Source organism: Hemitrygon akajei, chromosome 11 (assembly GCF_048418815.1).
Source record: "Hemitrygon akajei chromosome 11, sHemAka1.3, whole genome shotgun sequence".
In the NCBI taxonomy this organism is placed as follows: Eukaryota; Metazoa; Chordata; class Chondrichthyes; order Myliobatiformes; family Dasyatidae; genus Hemitrygon; species Hemitrygon akajei.
Window position 1 is genome coordinate 112,811,986 of NC_133134.1, and position 19,913 is coordinate 112,831,898.

At 43.5% G+C, this 19,913-nt stretch overlaps 1 protein-coding gene across 1 annotated transcript in view; it reads left to right on the forward strand.

The window, feature by feature from the left end:
• The first annotated feature begins 3,474 nt into the window (after positions 1-3,474).
• The window catches only part of npepl1 (aminopeptidase like 1), a 28,053-nt gene continuing 11,614 nt past the window's right edge, over positions 3,475-19,913 (forward strand). Inside the window, exons 1-3 of the mRNA XM_073061525.1 lie at positions 3,475-3,667; positions 11,468-11,653; positions 19,254-19,424. Coding sequence (XP_072917626.1) covers positions 3,518-3,667; positions 11,468-11,653; positions 19,254-19,424 — 507 coding nt within the window. The 5' untranslated portion in view covers positions 3,475-3,517. The remainder of the gene's footprint in view (positions 3,668-11,467; positions 11,654-19,253; positions 19,425-19,913) is intronic.

Below are 19,913 nucleotides of genomic sequence, written 5' to 3' on the forward strand. Positions count from 1 at the left end.
TTACGATGCCAAGTAAAACCTGAAGCTGCCCAAGTGGTTTGGCTATATCGTGGTTTGGCCATATCTCGGTTGGGCTGTGGGCTATAGAAATGCGGTCAAGACCATTTAAAAGGGCAGATTCTGAACTTTTCTCCATTGAATGCCACACACCAATGCAGAGGAATCGTGCCAATGTGTGATTAGAGTACGGGAATCGTACTGTGGTGAATGGTAATGCACGGCCATTTCTTCAGATCAGGTTTCTCATGATCTGCCAAATACAGAAGTGTCACTTTGCTTTCCCACAGTTGTAATGCTGAGGCGATTACGTGATCACTGTAATCAATTATGAGGTACTGAGGATCAAAATCTTATAATAAGCATTCCTTATTCCTTATAATAAGAACTCCAGGCCGGGTCTTCACATGCTGTGATTGTGACTCCCATCTTCCCTTCCCCCACTACCACTCTGCAATCCCCTCTCCCTCAGATCCCATCGTCAGCTCCTGGGCCCTCAGAGGCTCCATCTTCCTCTCACCCCAACCCTTCCCTCTCCACTGACACTACCAGCCTCCCCCCCCACCCCCCCGATCCCATCTCTCATCCGTGCCGGGTCTTTACCATTCCCTCCGACCTTCAACTCTCTGAGGCAGAGCGCTCTGTCCTCAGTAAGGGCCTCAACTTTGTCCCCCTTCGCCCTCACCTCAGCGAGTTCCGTGTATGCCATGATGCTGAACTTCCGCAGGCTCCATCTCCGAGCTTACTTCTTTGACAAGGACTCTCCAACACCCACAGATGACCCCTTCTCCCGTCTTCAACCCTCCTCCTCTTCATGGACACCCCGCTCTGGTCTTCTGCCTGCTCTGGATCTCTTTATTGCTAATTGCTGACGGGACATCAACCATCTCGATTTCACCACACCCTGTTCCAATTCCAACCTCACTCCTTCCGAACGCTCTGCTCTCCGCTCCCTCCGCACCAATCCCAACCTCACTATAAAACCTGCTGATAAGGGGGAGCTGCTGTTGTCTGGCGTACTGACCTCTACCTGGCTGAGGCACAGCGAAAACTCTCTGATACCTCCTTATTGACCCCTTGATCATGACCCCACTAAGGAGCACCAGGCCATTGTCTCCTATACCATCACCAACCTTATCAGCTCTGGGGATCTTCCATCCACTGCCACCAACCTCATAGTTCCCACACCCCACACTTCCCATTTCTACCTTCTACCCAAGGTCCACAAACCTGCCTGTCCAGGTAGACCTATTGTGTCAGCTTGCTTCTGCCCCACTGAACTCATTTCTGCATACCTTGACACTGTCTTATCCCCCCTTGTTCAATCTCTTCCGACCTATGTTCGTGACACTTCTCATGCTTTTAATTTTTTCAATGATTTTAAGTTCCCTGGCCCCCACAGTCTTATTTTCACCATGGACATCCAGTCCCTATATACCTCCATCCCCCACCGATGGTCTCGAAGCTCTTCACTTTTTTTTGGATTCCAGACCTAACCAATTCCCCTCTACCACCACTCTCCTCCGTCTAGCGGAATTAGTTCTTACTCTCAATAATTTCTCCTTTGGCACCTCCCACTTCCTCCAAACCAAGGGTGTAGCCATGGGCACCCGTATGGGTCCCAGTTATGCCTGCCTTTTTGTTGGCTTTGTGGAACAGTCCATGTTCCAAGTCTATACGGGTATCCGTCCCCCTCTTTTCCTTCGCTACATCGACAACTGCATTGGCGCTGCCTCCTGCACGCATGCTGAGCTCATCGACTTCATTAACTTTGCCTCCAACTTTCACCCTGCCCTCAAATTTACCTGGTCCATTTCCGACACCTCCCTCCCATTTCTTGATCTTTCTGTCTCCATCTCTGGAGACGGCCTATCTACTGATATCTACTATAAGCCTACAGACTCTCACAGCTACCTGGACTATTCCTCTTCCCACCCTGTCTCTTGCAAAAATGCTATCCCCTTCTCACAATTCCTCCGTCTCTGCCGCATCTGCTTTCAGGATGAGGCTTTTCATTCCAGGACGAAGGAGATGTCTTCCTTTTTTAAACAAAGGGGCTTCTCTTCGTCCACCATCAACTCTGCTCTCAAACGCATCTCTCCCATTTCCCGCACATCTCCCCTCACCCCATCCACCCGCCACCCCACTCGGGATAGGGTTCCCCCTTGTCCTTGCCTACCACCCCACCAGCCTCCAGGTCCAACGTATAATTCTCCGTAACTTCCGCCACCTCCAACGGGATCCCACTACCAAGCACATCTTTCCCTCCCCCCCCCTTTCTGCTTTTCGCAGGGATCGCTCCCTACGTGACTCCTTTGTCCACTCGTCGTCCTCCCATCCCTTCCCACCGATCTCCCTCCTGGCACTTATCCTTGTAAACGGAAGAAGTGCTACACCTGCCCTTACACTTCCTCCCTCACCACCATTCAGGGCCCCAGACAGTCCTTCCAGGTGAGGCGACACTTCACCTGTGAGTCGGCTGGTGTGGTATACTGTGTCCGGTGCTCCCGGTGAGACCCAACGCAGACTGGGAGACCGTTTCGCTGAACACCTACACTCGGTCTGCCAGAAAAAGCAGGATCTCCCAGTGGCCACACATTTTAATTCCACATCCCATTCCCATTCTGATATGTCTATCTATGGCCTCCTCTATTGTCAAAATGAATCCAAACTCAGGTTGGAGGAACAACACTTTATATACCGGCTGGGTAACCTCCAACCTGATGGCATGGACATTGACTTTTCTAACTTCCATTAATGCCCCTCCTCCCCTTCTTACCCCATCCCTGACATATTTAGTTGTTTTCTTTTTCTCTCTCTGCACATCACTCCACCTGTTCTCCATCTCCCTCTGGTGTGTCTCCCCCCCCCCTTTCTTTCTCCTGAGGCCTCCTTTCTCTTCTCTAGTTCTGTATCACTTTCGCCAATCACCTTTCCAGCTCTTAGTTTCATCCCACCCCCTCCGGTCTTCTCCTATAATTTCGCATTTTCCCCTCCCCCCCCACTATTTTCAAATCTTTTACTATCTTTCCTTTCAGTTAGTCCTGACAAAGGGTCTCGGCCCGAAACGTCGACAGTGTTTCTCCCTATAGATGCTGCCTGGCCTGCTGTATTCCACCAGCATTTTGTGTGTTGTTGTTTGAATTTCCAGCATCTGCAGATTTCCTCGTGTTTGCTTATAATAAGCAATTAATTTCTTAAATTAAGCCTGTAATTCCTCAGTTGCCACCCCTATAACTTTATTGGCCTTTAGAAACAACCATTGACCTCGGGGTGATAATCGCCCACTTTAATGACTACTGCTCTAGATTGTCAGCATCTTCCGGACAATGGTCCGCCGAGGGCATGGCTCGTAGTCAGTGGGAAGGTTCGTACGGGCCAATGGGCGGAGCCTATCGGGACAGACCAATCAGATGCTCCTGCAAGGGGGGCGTGTCTGTAGAGTCGCAGGCGTGTGGGTGGAGCCTAGATCGGGACGGGGCGGGGGGGCGGAGTCTCGCGAGAACTGAGGTTGGCCAAGATGGCTGGCGTGGAGCTGTGCTTTAGCACCGGTTGTGGGGATACGGAACCTCCCAGCCGGCCGCTGCTTATCGTTGGACAGTTGCCCAACCTGCAGAAGCTGCGCTGGGATGAAATTAGCGGCAAGTTGTCGCCTCAGGTGACGGAGGAGGTAAGAGGCTGCAGGCCGGGGCGTATGGATCGCTGGACTTGGCCGCGAGGTCGGGGCATCAGGTGACACTGGTCTTCCCCGGGCATCGGGTACCCGAGCTCTCTCCCCTTCCCCTAGGTCCTAGGTATCGGGGACCCGAGATCCCCGTCCTCCCTCGGGGATTCCAACTCCAAAACTCCCCCCTCCCGCAGCGGCAGGACCTTTGACCCCAGTCCTGCATGGGATGCAGTTTTTTTCTAGTTGCAGAGACTATTAATACAACTGTCAGTGACAGCTATTGCACAGGATAGTATTTCATAGCTGTTGTACAGTTTACGCGGCACTGAAACAAGCCATACAGCCCAACTCAGTTAGTTTATTCATTACCAAATTCCCTAGTCGTCGCCAAAGCTCGAGTTGCTCCCAGAAGACTTGTTTTTTCACATCTACAAACGTTGTTACTTCTCCCTTGTATGCCAGTGTTGCTCACCCCAAAATGCATTTCTGTTATTTGCCTCAAACAATCTCTGTCCCACAGTCATACCTCACTTTGCTAGGTTTCTTCTGAATTTATCGTGTGCTCTGGTTATGCTTTTCCTACGTGAAAGTACCGGTATTCTCTCTCTATCCACCATTATCGAAACCCTTTTGTAATATTAAAGGTAGGTCGTGTCACTTCTGTTCTTTCTGCTTGCATGTCCGTACATATTTGGCATCATCTCCATTGCTTCGATATTCCTGCTTGTAATGTGGCATTTGGAATTGCACATTTTGCACCAAGTATAGATCAACAGGTTTAGATCTGAGTTCAATGCAAGTTTGCATAACTTCATCACTTTCAATTCTTCTTTTTAGAGACAAGTACAAGTGCTTGGCTTCTTTATTTTATAAGCATTGTTGACTTGTTCAAATGTTAATGATTGTGTGTTTGTTTTTGTAAATTGCAAATACAGGCAGTCCCCGAGTTACGAACGTCCAACTTACGGACAACTCGTACTTACGAACCGAGGAAGGAGAACACCATCCTCCATTTTAAGTCAGAATGCAACACCCTCTGCCATTTTAAGTCGTTGCTGTTAACACTGTGTTGAGTCTTTAACTTTGTATTTGGCTTAACATTTTCTTAGTAAGATTCACCCTGACCCCCCCACACCGTTCCAGTCAGCTGGTGGCGCAGTGAGATCAGAGCCAGAGAGCAGAGGTTCGTGAGTTCGATCCAGTGACAGACTGCTCCCGTGCCGGGTTGATGTCGATCCAGTGACTCGACCTCGTAAAAAAACAACATAGCCACCTCCAGTTTAAATTCCCACGCGGAATATTGTGGAGGATCAAATACCCAAACTCAGCACAACCTCCACTTGTCACATTTAGCCTGTCTCAGTGTGGTGGTCCTTAGGACCCAGCAGACCTTGAGAGCCGGCGCAGCTCGGGACTTGCCGTCCACAGTGTTTCTGTTCCATTGACGGGAAGCAATTGCGATTGAAAATAAAGTGGAAATAATAAAGCGTTTGGAAAGAGATGAAATGCCATCTGTCATTGGAAAAGCATTAGGCTACAGTTAGTCAACGATTGGAACAATTTTAAAGGATAACGGATAAAGTGAGAATAATGGAGCACTTGAAAGGCCCTGCCCCGATGAAAGCTACAATTATTACTAAGCAATGCAGTGGTTTAATTATTGGAATACATACGTTTCTTAAGTGTTTTATATGCATAGAAAGGTAAAATATATACTATATACTAAGACAAATGTTTGACTGACGCTAAATAATAGCGGATGTACTTGTTCTGACTTCCGTACAAATCTGACTTAAAGACAGACTCAGGAACGAAACTCGTACGTAACCCGGGGACTACCTGTACTTGTGCAGAATTATGATTCCTATTTTTCACTACAAGTAGCTACAATTTACTTCCATATGTTGCTTTCTTCCTTGACGGCAGCCAGCAATTTGTTCTCGTACTTGTCCCCTTACTCTGCATTCTATGGCACTTGTTAGTCTGTCATAAGATACCTTACCAAAGATCTTTTGAAAATATAGATAATTACATTTGCTGCATTAAAGTTGTCTAGTTTTTAAAAATCTTATCCCGGAAATAAAAATTCAATGTGGTTCATCAGGCAAGACTCCCCATATCTGAATTCATGCTGTTCCCATTATTATAGTTTTGGTCTTTAGATTTTTAAAATGCTCTTTAATAGGGATCCCATTGTCTTTCTTTTCACTGCCAGGTTTATAATTTACCTGATGTGAATGTAGCCATTATGTTGGTTATCATCCAGTGTCATGTTTACTTTTTTACCTCTCCAGTAGGAAAATAATGATTGACTGACTTTGGCATTCCCTGTGTTTTCCCCCGTTTGTCCCTTAGTGGTCATTCCTCAGCCCTTTTAATTCTCATGTTTGTAAAATATCTCGCTCCTTTATCATATGTTCCTTCATAATTTAATTTCATCATTCCTCTTTCTTTACTAATTGTTTTTACTTCTCTCCTGATCCTTTTGTTTCCCCTCTTGTAAGGAAAATATTGAAGGAGAATGAAGAAATGTCAAAGAAATTAAATTTTCGATCAGTTTTTAGTGTATAAAATGCTACAATCAACCTGAATAATAACAGGAGGAATGAAATACCAACACTACCAAAATAGTTGCATAAATGAGACTAATGCCCGATTCATCCCCCAAATGGTTTGCATCCTAGGACCCTAAAAGGAGTGCTGCTGAGTTACCAGATTAATTGTAATGTTCCAACAATCCATTAAGTGTCAGAGGATTGAAATGAGCCAGTGTGATGTCCCTATTCTAAAAGTAGCTAACTAAAGGAAGATTAGCATATTTAAGAGTCTTTAAAACATCTCTTTTGTATGATCCTGTATCACCACCTCTGGCAGTGTACTCCAGGCACCCACCATTCTATGTGTGTTTAAAAAAAAGTCTTTCCTCCACTCATCTTCAATGGATGTTGTCTAGTCTTGACCATTGCTGCCTGCAAACAAAGTGTGGGCTCTTCAGTCTATCTCTAGTAAACACAAGTACACTGCAGATGTTGTGGTCAAATCAAGACGTACAAAAAAGCTGGATGAACTCAGCAGGTCGGGCAGCATCCGTTGGAAGAAGCAGTCAACATTTTGGGTTGAGACCCTTCATCAGGACCAGACCTGACGAAGGGTCTCGACCCGAAACATTGACTGCTTCTTTCAATGGATGCTGTCTGACCTGCTGAGTTCATTCAGCTTTATTGTACGTCGGTCTATCTTTGTCTATCATATACCTCCATCAATTTGCCTCTCGTGCTCCAAAAAGAAAAGCCTTATCTCACTCAACCTTCCTTCATAATATATGCTCGTTAATCCAGGCAGTATTTATTATTAAGGAAGTACTAACAATGTATTTAATAAATCATAACCTAATCAAGCAAAAATTAGGCCTGACAAACTTGTTAGTTTTCTGAGGCAATCTTGAATGAGGAGATAGAGGAGAACCAATAAATGTAATTGGACTTCAAGATAATTGAGGAGGTGCATCATAAAGAGATCTTACAAATTTAGAGCCAATGGTGTTGGAGTTAATATATTGAAATGGATTGAGCACAGTCCTATATGTGGAAAGCAGCAAGTTGTAATGAATTTGTAATAAGTAGGCTGGCAAGAAATAACCAGTGGGGGTACCATAGAAATCAGCACTGAGACCAGAACTGCTTGCAATTGATGTTAATGAACTGAAGGAAGGTGGCCAAGTTTGTAGAAGGTGCAAAAAAAAAGGGAAAGTGAGCTGTGAGGAGAATACAAGCAGCACACAGAGTGACTTAATAGGGCAAACGAGTGACCAAGAAGTTGGAAAATGGAGTGCAACGTATGAAAAAGTGAAGTTGTTTTGGAAAGAAGAGTATTCAATGGAAGAAAGCTGCAGCACTACATTGGTTGGGCATCCTTAAACATGGAACAGGAATCCAGAACACAAGCAGCTGCTGACTAATGGAGTGTTGTCCTGGGGATTGGAGAACAAAAACACAAGGCTTACTGCACTAGTGTGATGACATTAAGAGTTACAGCAAACAACTTTGGACCCCTTATTTAAGCAAAAATATTCCATTGGTGGTTGTTCAGTGAAGCTTTGATAGCAGGTTTTGAGTTATTATCCTACAAGAAAAGGTTTTAATGAATTGGAGCATGATTCATGGTAGTTTAAAAATATGAAAGATGATCTTGAAATGTAAAAGATATTAGGGATCTGGACAAATGCTGAGAATTTTGTTGGAGTTTAGTATCTTGGAATTCCTTGATGAAGAGAGCTACAGGAACAGCCTCCTTTTAGTATAATTTAAATGTCTATGAAGCCTTCTGAGTGGCAAAGTTCTACATTCCTGTCGGCACAATATATTTTTTTCTCTCTAATCTGATCATTTTAACTGTTTCCCAAGCATGAATGGCAAGTTAATTTGTAATTTGGTGTGGAAGAAACATGGGCAAGAACATCTCTGTGAGGGAAATATTTATGAAGCACTAGGAAGAGGCACAGGAGTATGTACTATGGAAGATAATATGATATTATTATTACTGAATAATGTCAAGGCGGAATTAAACATTAACACAAGAGAAAAAGACCATTAATAGGGTTTATGCTTGATAAGTTCCTGGATGATTTGTGTTCTAGGTTCCTAAAAGGAGTGCTGCTGAAATGGTGGATTAGTTGTATCTTCCAGTAATGATTGTGCAAGTGAAGCAGCAATCCTGCTTGCAAAGTTTCTCGTTCCTGTTCCTCGTTCCCTACAGAAAGCAAAGGGATAAAAAGCGATTCTCCTTGACACGGCTCCCTGCTCCTGGTTGCTTAATTATCCCTTTAACCCCACTCTTTTGATTAAATATTAATAGTCATTGTTACTGTGTACACTATCATAAAGAGAGGGAGGCTGAAAGATTGCACTGGGCTTGATCTTCTTTTATCAACCAGTCATTATAATTTTATGATGTTCAAAATGGCAAAGTTCAGCAATTAAATCAATCAGCATTACACTTATTGTCAGCACTTTTGCAGGAGTTTCTTGATGATAAAAGACAAAGGTTTGCCTAGCACTCATACTATGATGCAAGTGTGGTCATTTGGCTGCCCTCCTCCTTCCAGCATACAGCTAGAGATTAAAGAGCAAGGTGCCAGAGATAAGGGCACCAAAGAGGTAGTTGCAGGAGGCAGATGAGTAGCTACAGGATTGTTGGAGTCAGTAGACTCCGTTAAGGACTCCTTAAGAGGATTTAAGTAAATACTACAAGGTTGTGACAGGCTTTCTAAAGACACTAGTGTACAATTATGTCCCCAAAAAGACATTCAGTGTTCCCCAACTCAAAGCTCTGAATGAACCAAAAGATCTGCAATCCAATGAGGGGGCAGATTGATGGTGTTCAGGTCTAGCAACCAAGGAAAATATGTACAAGAGGTCCAGGTACGATCACCAGAAGGCCATCTCATATGTTAAGGCTTACTGAACTTGAATCACAGAAGGATGCTTGACAACTGTGGCCAGGTTTGAATGCTATCACCTGCAAAGTAAACGTGACAGGAAGTTTTCACTCCCCAGATGAGCTCAATGAGCACCGACAGGGCATGGAGACACCTTCACAAACTCCCACAGCCCCTGACAACCCTGTGTTTTCAGTCTCTGATACCTACATCAGAGCATCCTTCAGGAAGCTGAACCCATAGAAAGCACTTGGCGCAGACAGTGTACCTGCTGTGTACTGAAGACCTATGCTAATCAACCGGCTGGTGTGTTTACTGATATCTAACCTCTCGCTTCGGCAGTCTATGGTACTCACCTGCTTCAGTCATACTGGTGCCCATAAAGAACTTGGTAACCTGTCTCAATGACTTGTCACCAGTAGCATTAGCATCCACTGAGATGAAGTGCTCTGAGGGGTTGGTGATAAAACATATCAACTTCTACTTGAGAGATTTTGATCCCTCCAGTTTGCCTATAATCACAACAGGTCGACAGCAGATGCCATTTCATTGGCTCTTCACTCAGTCCTGGAACATCTAGACAGTGGAAGTACATACATCTGGCTGTTCTTTATTGACTACAGCTCTGCATCGAACACTGTCATACCATTAAAACTAATCAATAAGCTCCAGTTCCTAGACCTCAATACCTCCTTGTGCAACTGGATCTTCAATTTTCTCACTTGCAGACTGCAGTCAGTTGGGATTGTCAACTTCTTGCCACAAGGTTGACTGCTTACTTGCTTTACCTGCTCTACTCACTTTATACTTATGACTGAGGTTAAGTACAGCTCCAATACCATATTTAAGCTTGTTGTTGGCTGAAATCAAAGGAAGAGATAAATCAGCATAGAGGAGGGAGATTGAAAATCGGCCTGAGTGGTGCCACAACAACAACCTCTCACTCAGTATGACTAAGGAGCAGATCATTGACTTCAGGAGGAGAAAACCAGAGGTCCCTGAGCCAGTCCTCATTGGGGAATCAGAGTTGGATAAGGTCATCAATTTAAAATTCCTCTGTTATAATTTCAGAGGATCTGTCCTCTATTAAGCACGCAAATGTCATTGTAAAGAAAGCACCCAGTACCTCTACTTGGGAGTTTGCAAAGATTCAATATGTAATCTAAAAGTTTAACAAACTTCTGTAAATGCACTGCGAAGAGTACGGTGACTGGCTGCAGCACAGCCTAGTATGGAAACACCAATGCCCTTGAATGGAAAAGCCTACAAAAGGTAGAGGACACTGCCCAGTCATCACAGGTAAACCCTCCCCACCATTGAGCACATCTACAAGGAGTGCAGTCACAGAAAAGCAGTATCCACCCCACTATCCAGGTCATGCTCTCTTTTCAGGAAGGACGTACAGGAGCCTTGGGTCCCACACTGCCATGTTTAGGAACAGTTATTACCCCCAACCTATCAGGCTCCTGAACCTGATAACTTCTCTCACCCTAACACTGAGGTACCACCTGATTCTATAAGCGATTGATTCACTTTCAAGGTCTCTACAACTCGTGCTGTCAATATTATTTATGACTTATTAATATGTTTTTGTGTTTGCACAATTTGTTGCATATTGGTTGTGTGTCCATCTTTGTATAATGGTTTTCATTGATTCTGTTGGGTTTTTTTTGTATTTACTGTGAATGCCCGTAGGAAAACCAATCTCCGTAGTGTATGGTGACGTACATGTAGTTTGAGAAATTTACTTTGAACTTTGACATACTGTATCATTAACAATTGCTTTCCTTTGATGCGTCTACAATACATTCAGTATGATGCAAGGTGGGGAAAAACCACCGTAAATATTTTGTGTGTCAATTATGTAGGTATTTACCAAGCATACTACATTTTACCAGACTTGCCTTAGAAATCCATCTATCCTGCATTGAAAAGAATCAATACAAACTGCGTCTAACATCTCCTAAGGAGTCTGTTCTGCAGGTTGACCATTTGGTCACATTAATATTATTTTGAGATTACATTTGAATCCATTTCCTTCAAGTGCAGACCATGTTTCTGGGGTATGAGGCCCGTCAGCTACGCTCACCTAATTTAACCCACCTGTCAAAGATGTGTACTGGGGTGTGGCAAACAGTTACTTGGAACCACAACTGAGATCTGAGTGAATGGTGGGGAACGAAGGTGGGTGAGCTGTCCCAGAATGGACACCACAAGCCCCTTCACCAGAGGTGCTACCCCTGATGTACTGGCCCTGATGTGTCCCAGTTTATGAGAATCTACTGTATCGTAATGACCAGGAAACACCTGGGCTTGTCCTCAGTAGTGAAAGATGTTTGTAAATGTAACTTGCTTTCTTTTTACAGGTCTGGAAGACAGCACTGAGCAGCCTCAATCCCAACCCTACAGATAACTGCCCCCTGTACCTGACATATGCCACAGTTGCTGCCCTGCCCTCTCGAGTCAGTCGTCACAACAGCCCCTCTGCAGCAACGTTCCTCACCCGCCTAGTTCGAAGCTGTCTGCCTGGAGGAGCCAACCGCTGTATTGTGGTGAGTCCTAATCTCTGAATAAGGTAATTTAGTGTATTTAAGACGGAGGTTGATCGATTCTTAATGTAACACGCTGTAAGGATTCATTGCTAATGTAATGGCTTCTCTGTAGTGTTTCACTGCTAAGGCAAATGAAATGGCTTCTCAGTAATGTTCACTGCTGAGGTAACGGTTTCTCTGTAGCAGCAATGTTTGGGTTATGGCTGGAGATAACAGGACTGTAGTATGCATGTTAGCCAGTCAGGAGATTGTTGCTCTGTCTTGTGAATCTGGAAGGAGACTTTTCGCGGTCTTTGGTTGAGGAGAGATGACAAGGGAAGTCGCGTGTGGAGAGAGCTGGTAGACCACCGGACGGAGTGGACTGGGATCTGAGGGCCCGAAGGTCAGCGATGCTTGGAGGAGACCGATGGTGGAAGAATGGTGAAGTCGTGAGCTCCTACGTGCACTTCTGACTTTTCCTTGAAATGGGCCCTTTTAAAATTTTTCATTACTAACCCTATATTCAGATTAAGATTCATAAGGTTCAATCATTTAATTGCATATGTTGTACTGTCTGATATTTTGCGTTGTGGGTTTGTAACTGGGCGGTATATTATACAGCATCCACACAAACGTGATTTCTCAGTTTGACAGGGCCAGAGGCTGTTTTCCCCAAGATGAACTAGAGCTGGCTGAGGGTTACATTAATAAGTCAGGGCATGTAAAGTTACTGGGAGAAGGCAGGAGAATGGGGTTGAGAGAGAAGTGGATCAGCCATGATCAACTGGCAGAGCAGACTTGATGGGCTGAATGGCCTAATTTTGCTCCAGTGTCTCATGGTCTAATAAAATGGTGGTGAATGACCAGAAGGAAAAGGTGAATTCTCAGACATTTCATATATTTAAATATCCTTTTTTGGTTTATGCTTGTTATACAGTAATTTATGGAACTAGCTTTAAAAGAGTCAGTCATTTCCAACTGTTCATATCCATTTAAGTTATCTTGTCATTTGAAGACTACTGCTCAGTGATTAAATGAAACTCAAAAAAAAAACCCTGCAGATGCTGGAAATCTAAAATAAAAACAAATTGATGGAAGTACTCAGCAGGTCAGGCAGCGTCTGTGGAGAGAGAAATGGATTAAATGTTTCAAATTTGGGACCCTTTACTAGAACTGGAAAGAGTGGAAAACAAATCAGTTTCCACCAGCCAAGAAGTTGGGGGTGTTGTGAGTAGAACACAGAATAAAGAAGGAGTAAAAGGGGGAAAAATCTAACTAAATTATTATCATAATTACAAAAGCTTAGAAGGGTGCTGCATGGGAAACAACATTATGCAGACAAATATAATGTGCTCCTAATTGTATTTCTAACTGCCGCTTTACCCATTTTGCCTTGCCCAAGTATAGTTTCATACAGAATTGAAATGGGCCTATCAGGTCCATGCCTTCCTTGTACCTATCGAAACCAATCCTATTTATCTGTATAATTTCTGCTTCATCCAACCCCGTCGCATGTTGTGGTCCATTTCCATTTACTGTACTCTCCCTGCAAATTACTATTGCTTTTTCCTTGGCTACTGGCTCCTTTCCTCTGTCCATCCCTGCACCTGGTGCACTCTACATGAAGCACTGCACCATCACTCTCGTCAGTCCACTTTCTGCCTCTAGTTTGTCAGATCCATTCCGATCATCCTGCTCTCTGTATTCTTCCTTTCCGTCGGCTACCATTGTGCCCCACTTCATTGCTCTGCTTTCTCAGGGTGTTCATATTTCATGTGAGTATGCTCCTTACCCTGCATTACCTGATCCTCGTTCAAGTGCCCTGCTCTCCCTTCTTCACCCTGAGCCCCTGGTTTGCAGTTGCTTTGCTCTGTCCATCTCTGTTCCTGGTTCATACACAGTCTGCCCTGCTGTATCTCTTTCATGTCTGCTTGAGTTTCGTCTTGTCTGGTATGCACTGAGAGGGCCAGAGCTACCTCAAATCATCCTGCTCCCTTCGGCATTTTATTTACAAAAAAATCCAAACTCTATAAATATAGAGCATTCAAGTTATCCTATCATTTATATACAACATTTTTAAAGCTTGAGGTGTTGACAAAATTTGCTAATTTTTCCTTTTTAAAATTAATATAGTTTGGTTTGCTGGACACGTTTCACAGGCTTAACATAATGTGCTTCTAATGCCTCTCTCCCCATTAACCTATTTGGTCTTGCTCCATCGGAGATATTCCTTTGGTTCCACTCATCCCTCCCCCATTTTTTCTGTTGCTGAAAACAATCTTCTTCGCTCAATTGTCTACTTCTGAGGAAGTGTTGTGGACATGAAATGTTAACATTCTCTCTCCCAATGCTGCCTGGCATGAGTATTTCCAGCATTTTCTGCTTTTAGCTGAGTAGTAAAGCTTAGGCTTCATATTACTGTTTCTTTTTTGTGAAAATTGTTTTGCACATGCGACACAGTGTAAAGTCTGAAGTTTGGGTGAATGTTGACAGGAGACATTTTAAGGCAATTTCAGTCAGTCTACATACAGTGTTTTGTCTTGCTGTCTCTCTCTCTGCTAAAATATCCACACTTTTATCTCTTCTGTTGCATCTCCTGGACAATCTCAACATTGGTGCTAAGCTCTGTCTTTTTGCATGTTTCTTCCCTCTTCATACTTTTTTCTTAAATTTCCTATTTATTCCCATTAGTCCTTTCTAGATCTTTTTGTTTTTTAAGAAATGAGGGATGAAAACAACAAAGTAAAAGTTGAATTTGTGCTGAAGCATTTTTGATTCAATCCTTTATTGAGAAGGTTACTGTTTAACCTTCAAAGGTCAAAGGTGTTTTTAACCAATGTTTCTTCCTTATCCAGTGCCACCTAAGCAGAGCAAGCAAGTTGCCACTGCCTCTTTGGTGCCTATTGAATCCAACACAATTGCTGACTTAATCTTTACAAAGGTGGCTGCACTTAACTGCAATTGATTGTAAAGTACCTTAGGGTGTTTCTTTTGGAGAGATGTGATGGGTCCAAACTTGATGCAAATAGGGTAAAGGAAGTTTAACTGTAAAATGTACAATGCAGGCAAGTATATCTTTCTAAATGCTAGCCTTTTCAAAAATAACAATTTATAGTTTAGCGTGACACCTCTTATTAGAGTGAACACTACAGCTTGGGTGCAATTCTGATTAAGTTTGGGGTTTGAGGCCAGATCAGTTGTGTCATTTAAGGTAAAATTGGATAGGTATATGGATAGGAAAGGAGTGGAGGGTTATGGGCTGAGTGCGGGTAGGTGGGACTAGGTGAGATTAAGAGTTCGGCACGGACTAGGAGGGCCGGAATGGCCTGTTTCCGTGCTGTGATTGTTATATGGTTATATGGTTATATGGAAGCGTCTCTTCTGCACCAGTGATGTATTTTCACATTCTAGAAATTCTGTGCATACACTTTGTTATAACTGGTGTAGTTTTCTAAGTAGATGTATTGTGGTTCTTGCCCAAGAAAATGTTTGGAAGCTAGGTGCCTTTGCATTAGGTTAGTACGCATCAGATTTCAAAGCCCTCCTTCCTAACCCTGCTGCCACATAGACATAAAACCTGATTTACCACTCCTGTGCAGATGTTAAGAGCTGAGCAGAGTTGGGGTGACCTTGTGCAAGGTCATTGGTGGCAGGATGGTGTAGTTATCTCACAGCTCCAGGGGCCCAGGTTTGATCCTGAACTCCATTTGATCTGTGACTCCGTGAGTTTTCTCTGGGCGCTGCAGTTTCCTCCTACATTCCAAAGACCTGCAGATCTGCAGGTTATTTGCCAGTCTAAATTGCATGTCATGTAGGTAGTGGGGGTCAGAATAATCAGGGGGAGTTGCTGGGCATGTTAGAAAGACCATGTTATTGGGAAACAATGAATCAGTTCCTCTGACAGCCTGCGTGGACTTTATGGGCTGAATGGCCTGTTCTGTGAGAAATATAAGGTACTGCATCAAAGGTTATTATGGTCAATCAAAGCTCATATAGGAGGCAATATGCTTACAAAATCTGCTGGCTAATGGGAAAGGAAGTAGCTATAAATGGATTTCATTTAGGCTAGCAAGATATAATGAATTGTGTGCCATAGGCACTGATGCCGAGTTATCACTTTAATGTATGGATTAAGTGGGCAGGCAAGCAGGCAAACCTTTGGTAAATGGGGTATAGTGTGGGAAAATGTGAATTTGTCCATTTTGGGGGGAAATTGTAATTAAATGATGAGAGACTGCAGAGCTGTGAGATGTGGAGGGGTCTGGGGTCCCAGTGCACAATTCACAAGAGGTTAGCATGCCATTCAGAGGCTAAGGGATTGTTTAATTTATTGCTAGAGATATTGCACATCAAAATAGGGAGTTTGTGTTCACTTTGTCTGCTGCGCCAGCCAATATCTCCTGGTGGCCAGCCATTTTAACTCCACTTCACATCCTACACTGAAATGTCTGCCCACAGCCTCCGCTGTTGCCAAGGCATGGTCAAATGAAAATCTGAGGAGCAAAGTGTTGTATTCCGTCTGAATACTCTCCAGCCTGGCAGCATGAGTGTCGAATTCTTAAACTTCTGGTAACCACCCCCTCTGTCGTTTTCCCCAGTTTTCTTGTTTCTCTGTCCTCCTGATCCAGGTGGTCTCCAGTCACCTTATAACTCTCCGCTTCTTTATCCTCTCCATTTGCCCGTCACCCACAGACTCCTCCCACTGGTCCCCTCTCCAACTCCCTCCCTATTTCATGTCCCACTGTCCTCTCATCAGATTTCATCAACTTTGGCCCTTTGTCACTTCCACCAGTCATGTCCCAGTTTCTGACATCATTCCCATCCCACCTATCCCCTGCCAGCTCTTGCTCTGCCAACCTTCCCGCACCCTTTTATATTGGCTGTCTCCCCTCTTTCCAGGTCAGATGAAGAGTCTCGACCTGAAACATTGACTGTGAATATCCCTCATTGGTCCTGACCCACTGAGTCCCTCCAGTGCTTTTTGTGTTATTTCAGTATCAATGAACGTAATTACGCCATTAAATTCCCTACATCCAAATATATCAGCAAGAGGCAGAATCTTATCCTAACTGGATTCTCAACTTCTTCACTAGGAAACAACAGTTAATATTGATCATAAACCTCATCTCCTTGCTGACCATCAATGCAGGTGCTGTGTGCTTAGTCCCCTACTGTACTGTCTGCTTATGACTCTGTGGCTAATCATAGCTCCAAGGCTGTCTGCAAATTTGCCACTGGCCGAATCACAGATGGTGATCAGGAGTGAGAAGTCAGGTGGTTGAGTGGTTTTGTAACAGTAACCTTACACACAGTATCAGCAAAACTGAGGAACTGATAGTGAACTTAAGGAAGGGGAAGTCAGGTGAACACATACCCAGTCCTCATTGAAGGAACTGAAGTGGAAAGTGTGAGCAGCTTCAAGCTCCTGGGTGTCAGTATCCCAGTCAGTCAATCTTGGGCACAACATGTTGATGCAATCATGAAGAAGCCATAAGGTTAGACCATTTGGCTCCTTGGATCTGTCACCATTTTACCATTGCTGGTTTATTATTGCCTCTCAACCCCATTCTCCTTACTAACCTTTGATGCCCATTTTATTCATGAACCTATCAACCTTTGCTTTAAATATACCCTGCCCTCCGCAGCCACGCGTGACAATAAATTCCACAGACTTACTGAGGAAATTCCTTCTCAGCTTTGTTGTAAAGGGCCATCCTCGTATTCTGAGGCTGTGCCCTCTGCTTCCAGACTCCTCCACTCTTGGAAACATCCTCTCCATATCCACTCTATCTTGGCTTTTGAGTATTTGATAGTTTTCATTGAGATCCCCCCCCCCCCACCCCATTCTTCTGAACTCCAGTGAGTACAGGCCCAGAGCCATCAAAAGCTCCTATTAAATAAACTTTTCATTCCCGGGATCATTCTTGTGAGTCACACGATGCCAGTGTCTCTACTTCCTTAGAAGTTTAAGGAGATTCGTTGTGTCATTGAAAACTGATAAACTTCGACAAGTGGGCTCTGGAAAGCATTCTGACTGCATTACAGCTTGGTATGGAAACTCCAATCACAGTAATGCCAGAGGAAGCACAGTGCTGGACTCAGCCAGATCCATCACAGGTGCAGTTCTCCCCGTCGTTGAGGACACCTTTAGAAAGTGATAGCATTTTGAAGGATTCCCATCATCCTGGTCATGCCCTCTTGTTCCTACCATTAGGCAGCAGGTACAGAACCCTGAAGTCCTACACCCGCATGTTCAAAAGGCTCTCCACCATGGCAATCGGGTTCTTGAACCAACCTGGAAAACCTTAATTATTCCTCAGGCTATTCTTCTGTCAACTTGCACTAATGTCGTTATGTTTATTTCTGTCTATTTTGTCATAAATTATATATAATTTATATTTATGTCATTTAAGTTTTTCCATGTTTGTAATGTAGTATGCTGCTGCAAAAAGCCAATTTTTCATGGCATAGATACCCTGGATATATATATCCATGATAATAAACTTAAACTGTCACTTTGTTTGGTCTCGCTTCAGTTATGCCCTTAGTTCTACTCCTTCCTCCCCCCTCCTTCTCTGTAACTGAATATTATTTTGTTTCCTCATTTTCTCAGTTCTGATGAAGGGTCTGAAGCATTGAGTTTTTCTTTCCTAAGCCTAACCTGAGTGTTTCCAGCATTTTTATTTATATTTCAGATTTTCAACATCTGCAATTTTTTAAACATTTCATTCACCATCAAATTCCTTCATTAACAGAAATGCTGAACAATTATTGGTAAACACCAGAATCTGTTTCTCCTCTGCTCACAGAAGTTATCTCATCCAGTTTGAAAGAACTGGTACTCGATGTGGATTTTATTTTTATCTCCTACATGACGCAAGGACTTTCCTTGCTGTGTGTTTAATCAGGGCTGCCATCCTTCTGAAGTACAGTGTCATGTTTTGGGTGAGATGAAATTGCCTCATCTGACCTCTTGGCTAATTTTAAAAGACTCATCCATTGTCATCAAACATCTTGCCATTTGGTGGATGTTCTCATGGTGTGCAAGTGGTCAGGGATGTTTTCCATTTTAATAGTGGCTGCATTTCAAAAAAAAAAATAAATAGTTGTGGAGGTCTTGAAGGTATTAATTTTAACACATAAAAAATCATCTTACATTTGTTCATATTGTTTATGAGCTAAAAAGGAGTTTTCCTGTGGAACGTGCCAGGTCCTACCGATAGTTGCAGAGTTTGGCTGAGGTTTCTAGGGTTGACTTTGAAGTGGTGTCATTTAACAATTGCATGTCCTATCTTGCTTTTTAACACCGATTACAGTGGTGGTAGAGAGTGGAGGATTAACTGGAGTGTCCACCTCATGATTAATCCGGACAAATAGGATTAAACTGTGGGGTTTCCCACAATCCATTCCAGGGAAAGCAAGGTCAGAGGATGTTGACGAGTAGTATTCACTGCTGCGGTTGAAGTCTATGGCTGGGAAAGGAATGGTTTGGTGGAGGTTGGCTGCTGGTTCTGTCTGTGTGTGTGTATATAAGCAATGTATAGAATAAGCAATTCTGAAGAATGATAGAAAATGATATCATGGCATTTTTTTATTAACCTGGCCTGTTGCATCCTTTCAGATGGTTTGTGAGTGGTCTGATGTCTTTGCTTCTGGCTGTGCAATTGCAAGGGCCTTCCCACTCTTTTCCCGCCGATCCAGTGCCTCTAGACGCACGGACAAACGTGTAGTTACTGTGGAGTTCCTGCTTGTTGGACAAAACAATGGCCCGATCGATGCAATGGCACTCGAGGTAACTAATCAGAAAACATTCCTGTTGAACTCTATTCTGAGTAGGACAGATTACAGTGCAAGTTTGGACAGAGATGTACAATGTAAGTTATGGATTTTTCTACCTGGAAAGTAGGTCTAAATATTCTCATTGCCCAGTTTTCTTTCATTCCCTCTGTTTTCAGCTACCTAACCCACTGTTAAATTTTAAAACTGGTTGCTTGAGTCACCAAGTGACTCACAAGTTACATTTGTATACATAGGCCATACCCAGATTCAGAATGCCCGACTTATGGACACACCTACTTACGTACAAACAAACTCCCATAAAGTTTTCAAATACATATATAATTTGTGACCACGAACGACAGAGCTAGTTTTCTCTACATCTGTTACTTTTTGTATTGTTCTTACCAGTATTACGTGACGTTGATGCTACCCATTCTAAGACTGTGCAGTTATGGTTACCATGAAGTGTTGTTTTTTGTGCATGGTATTTTCCTACTATTGG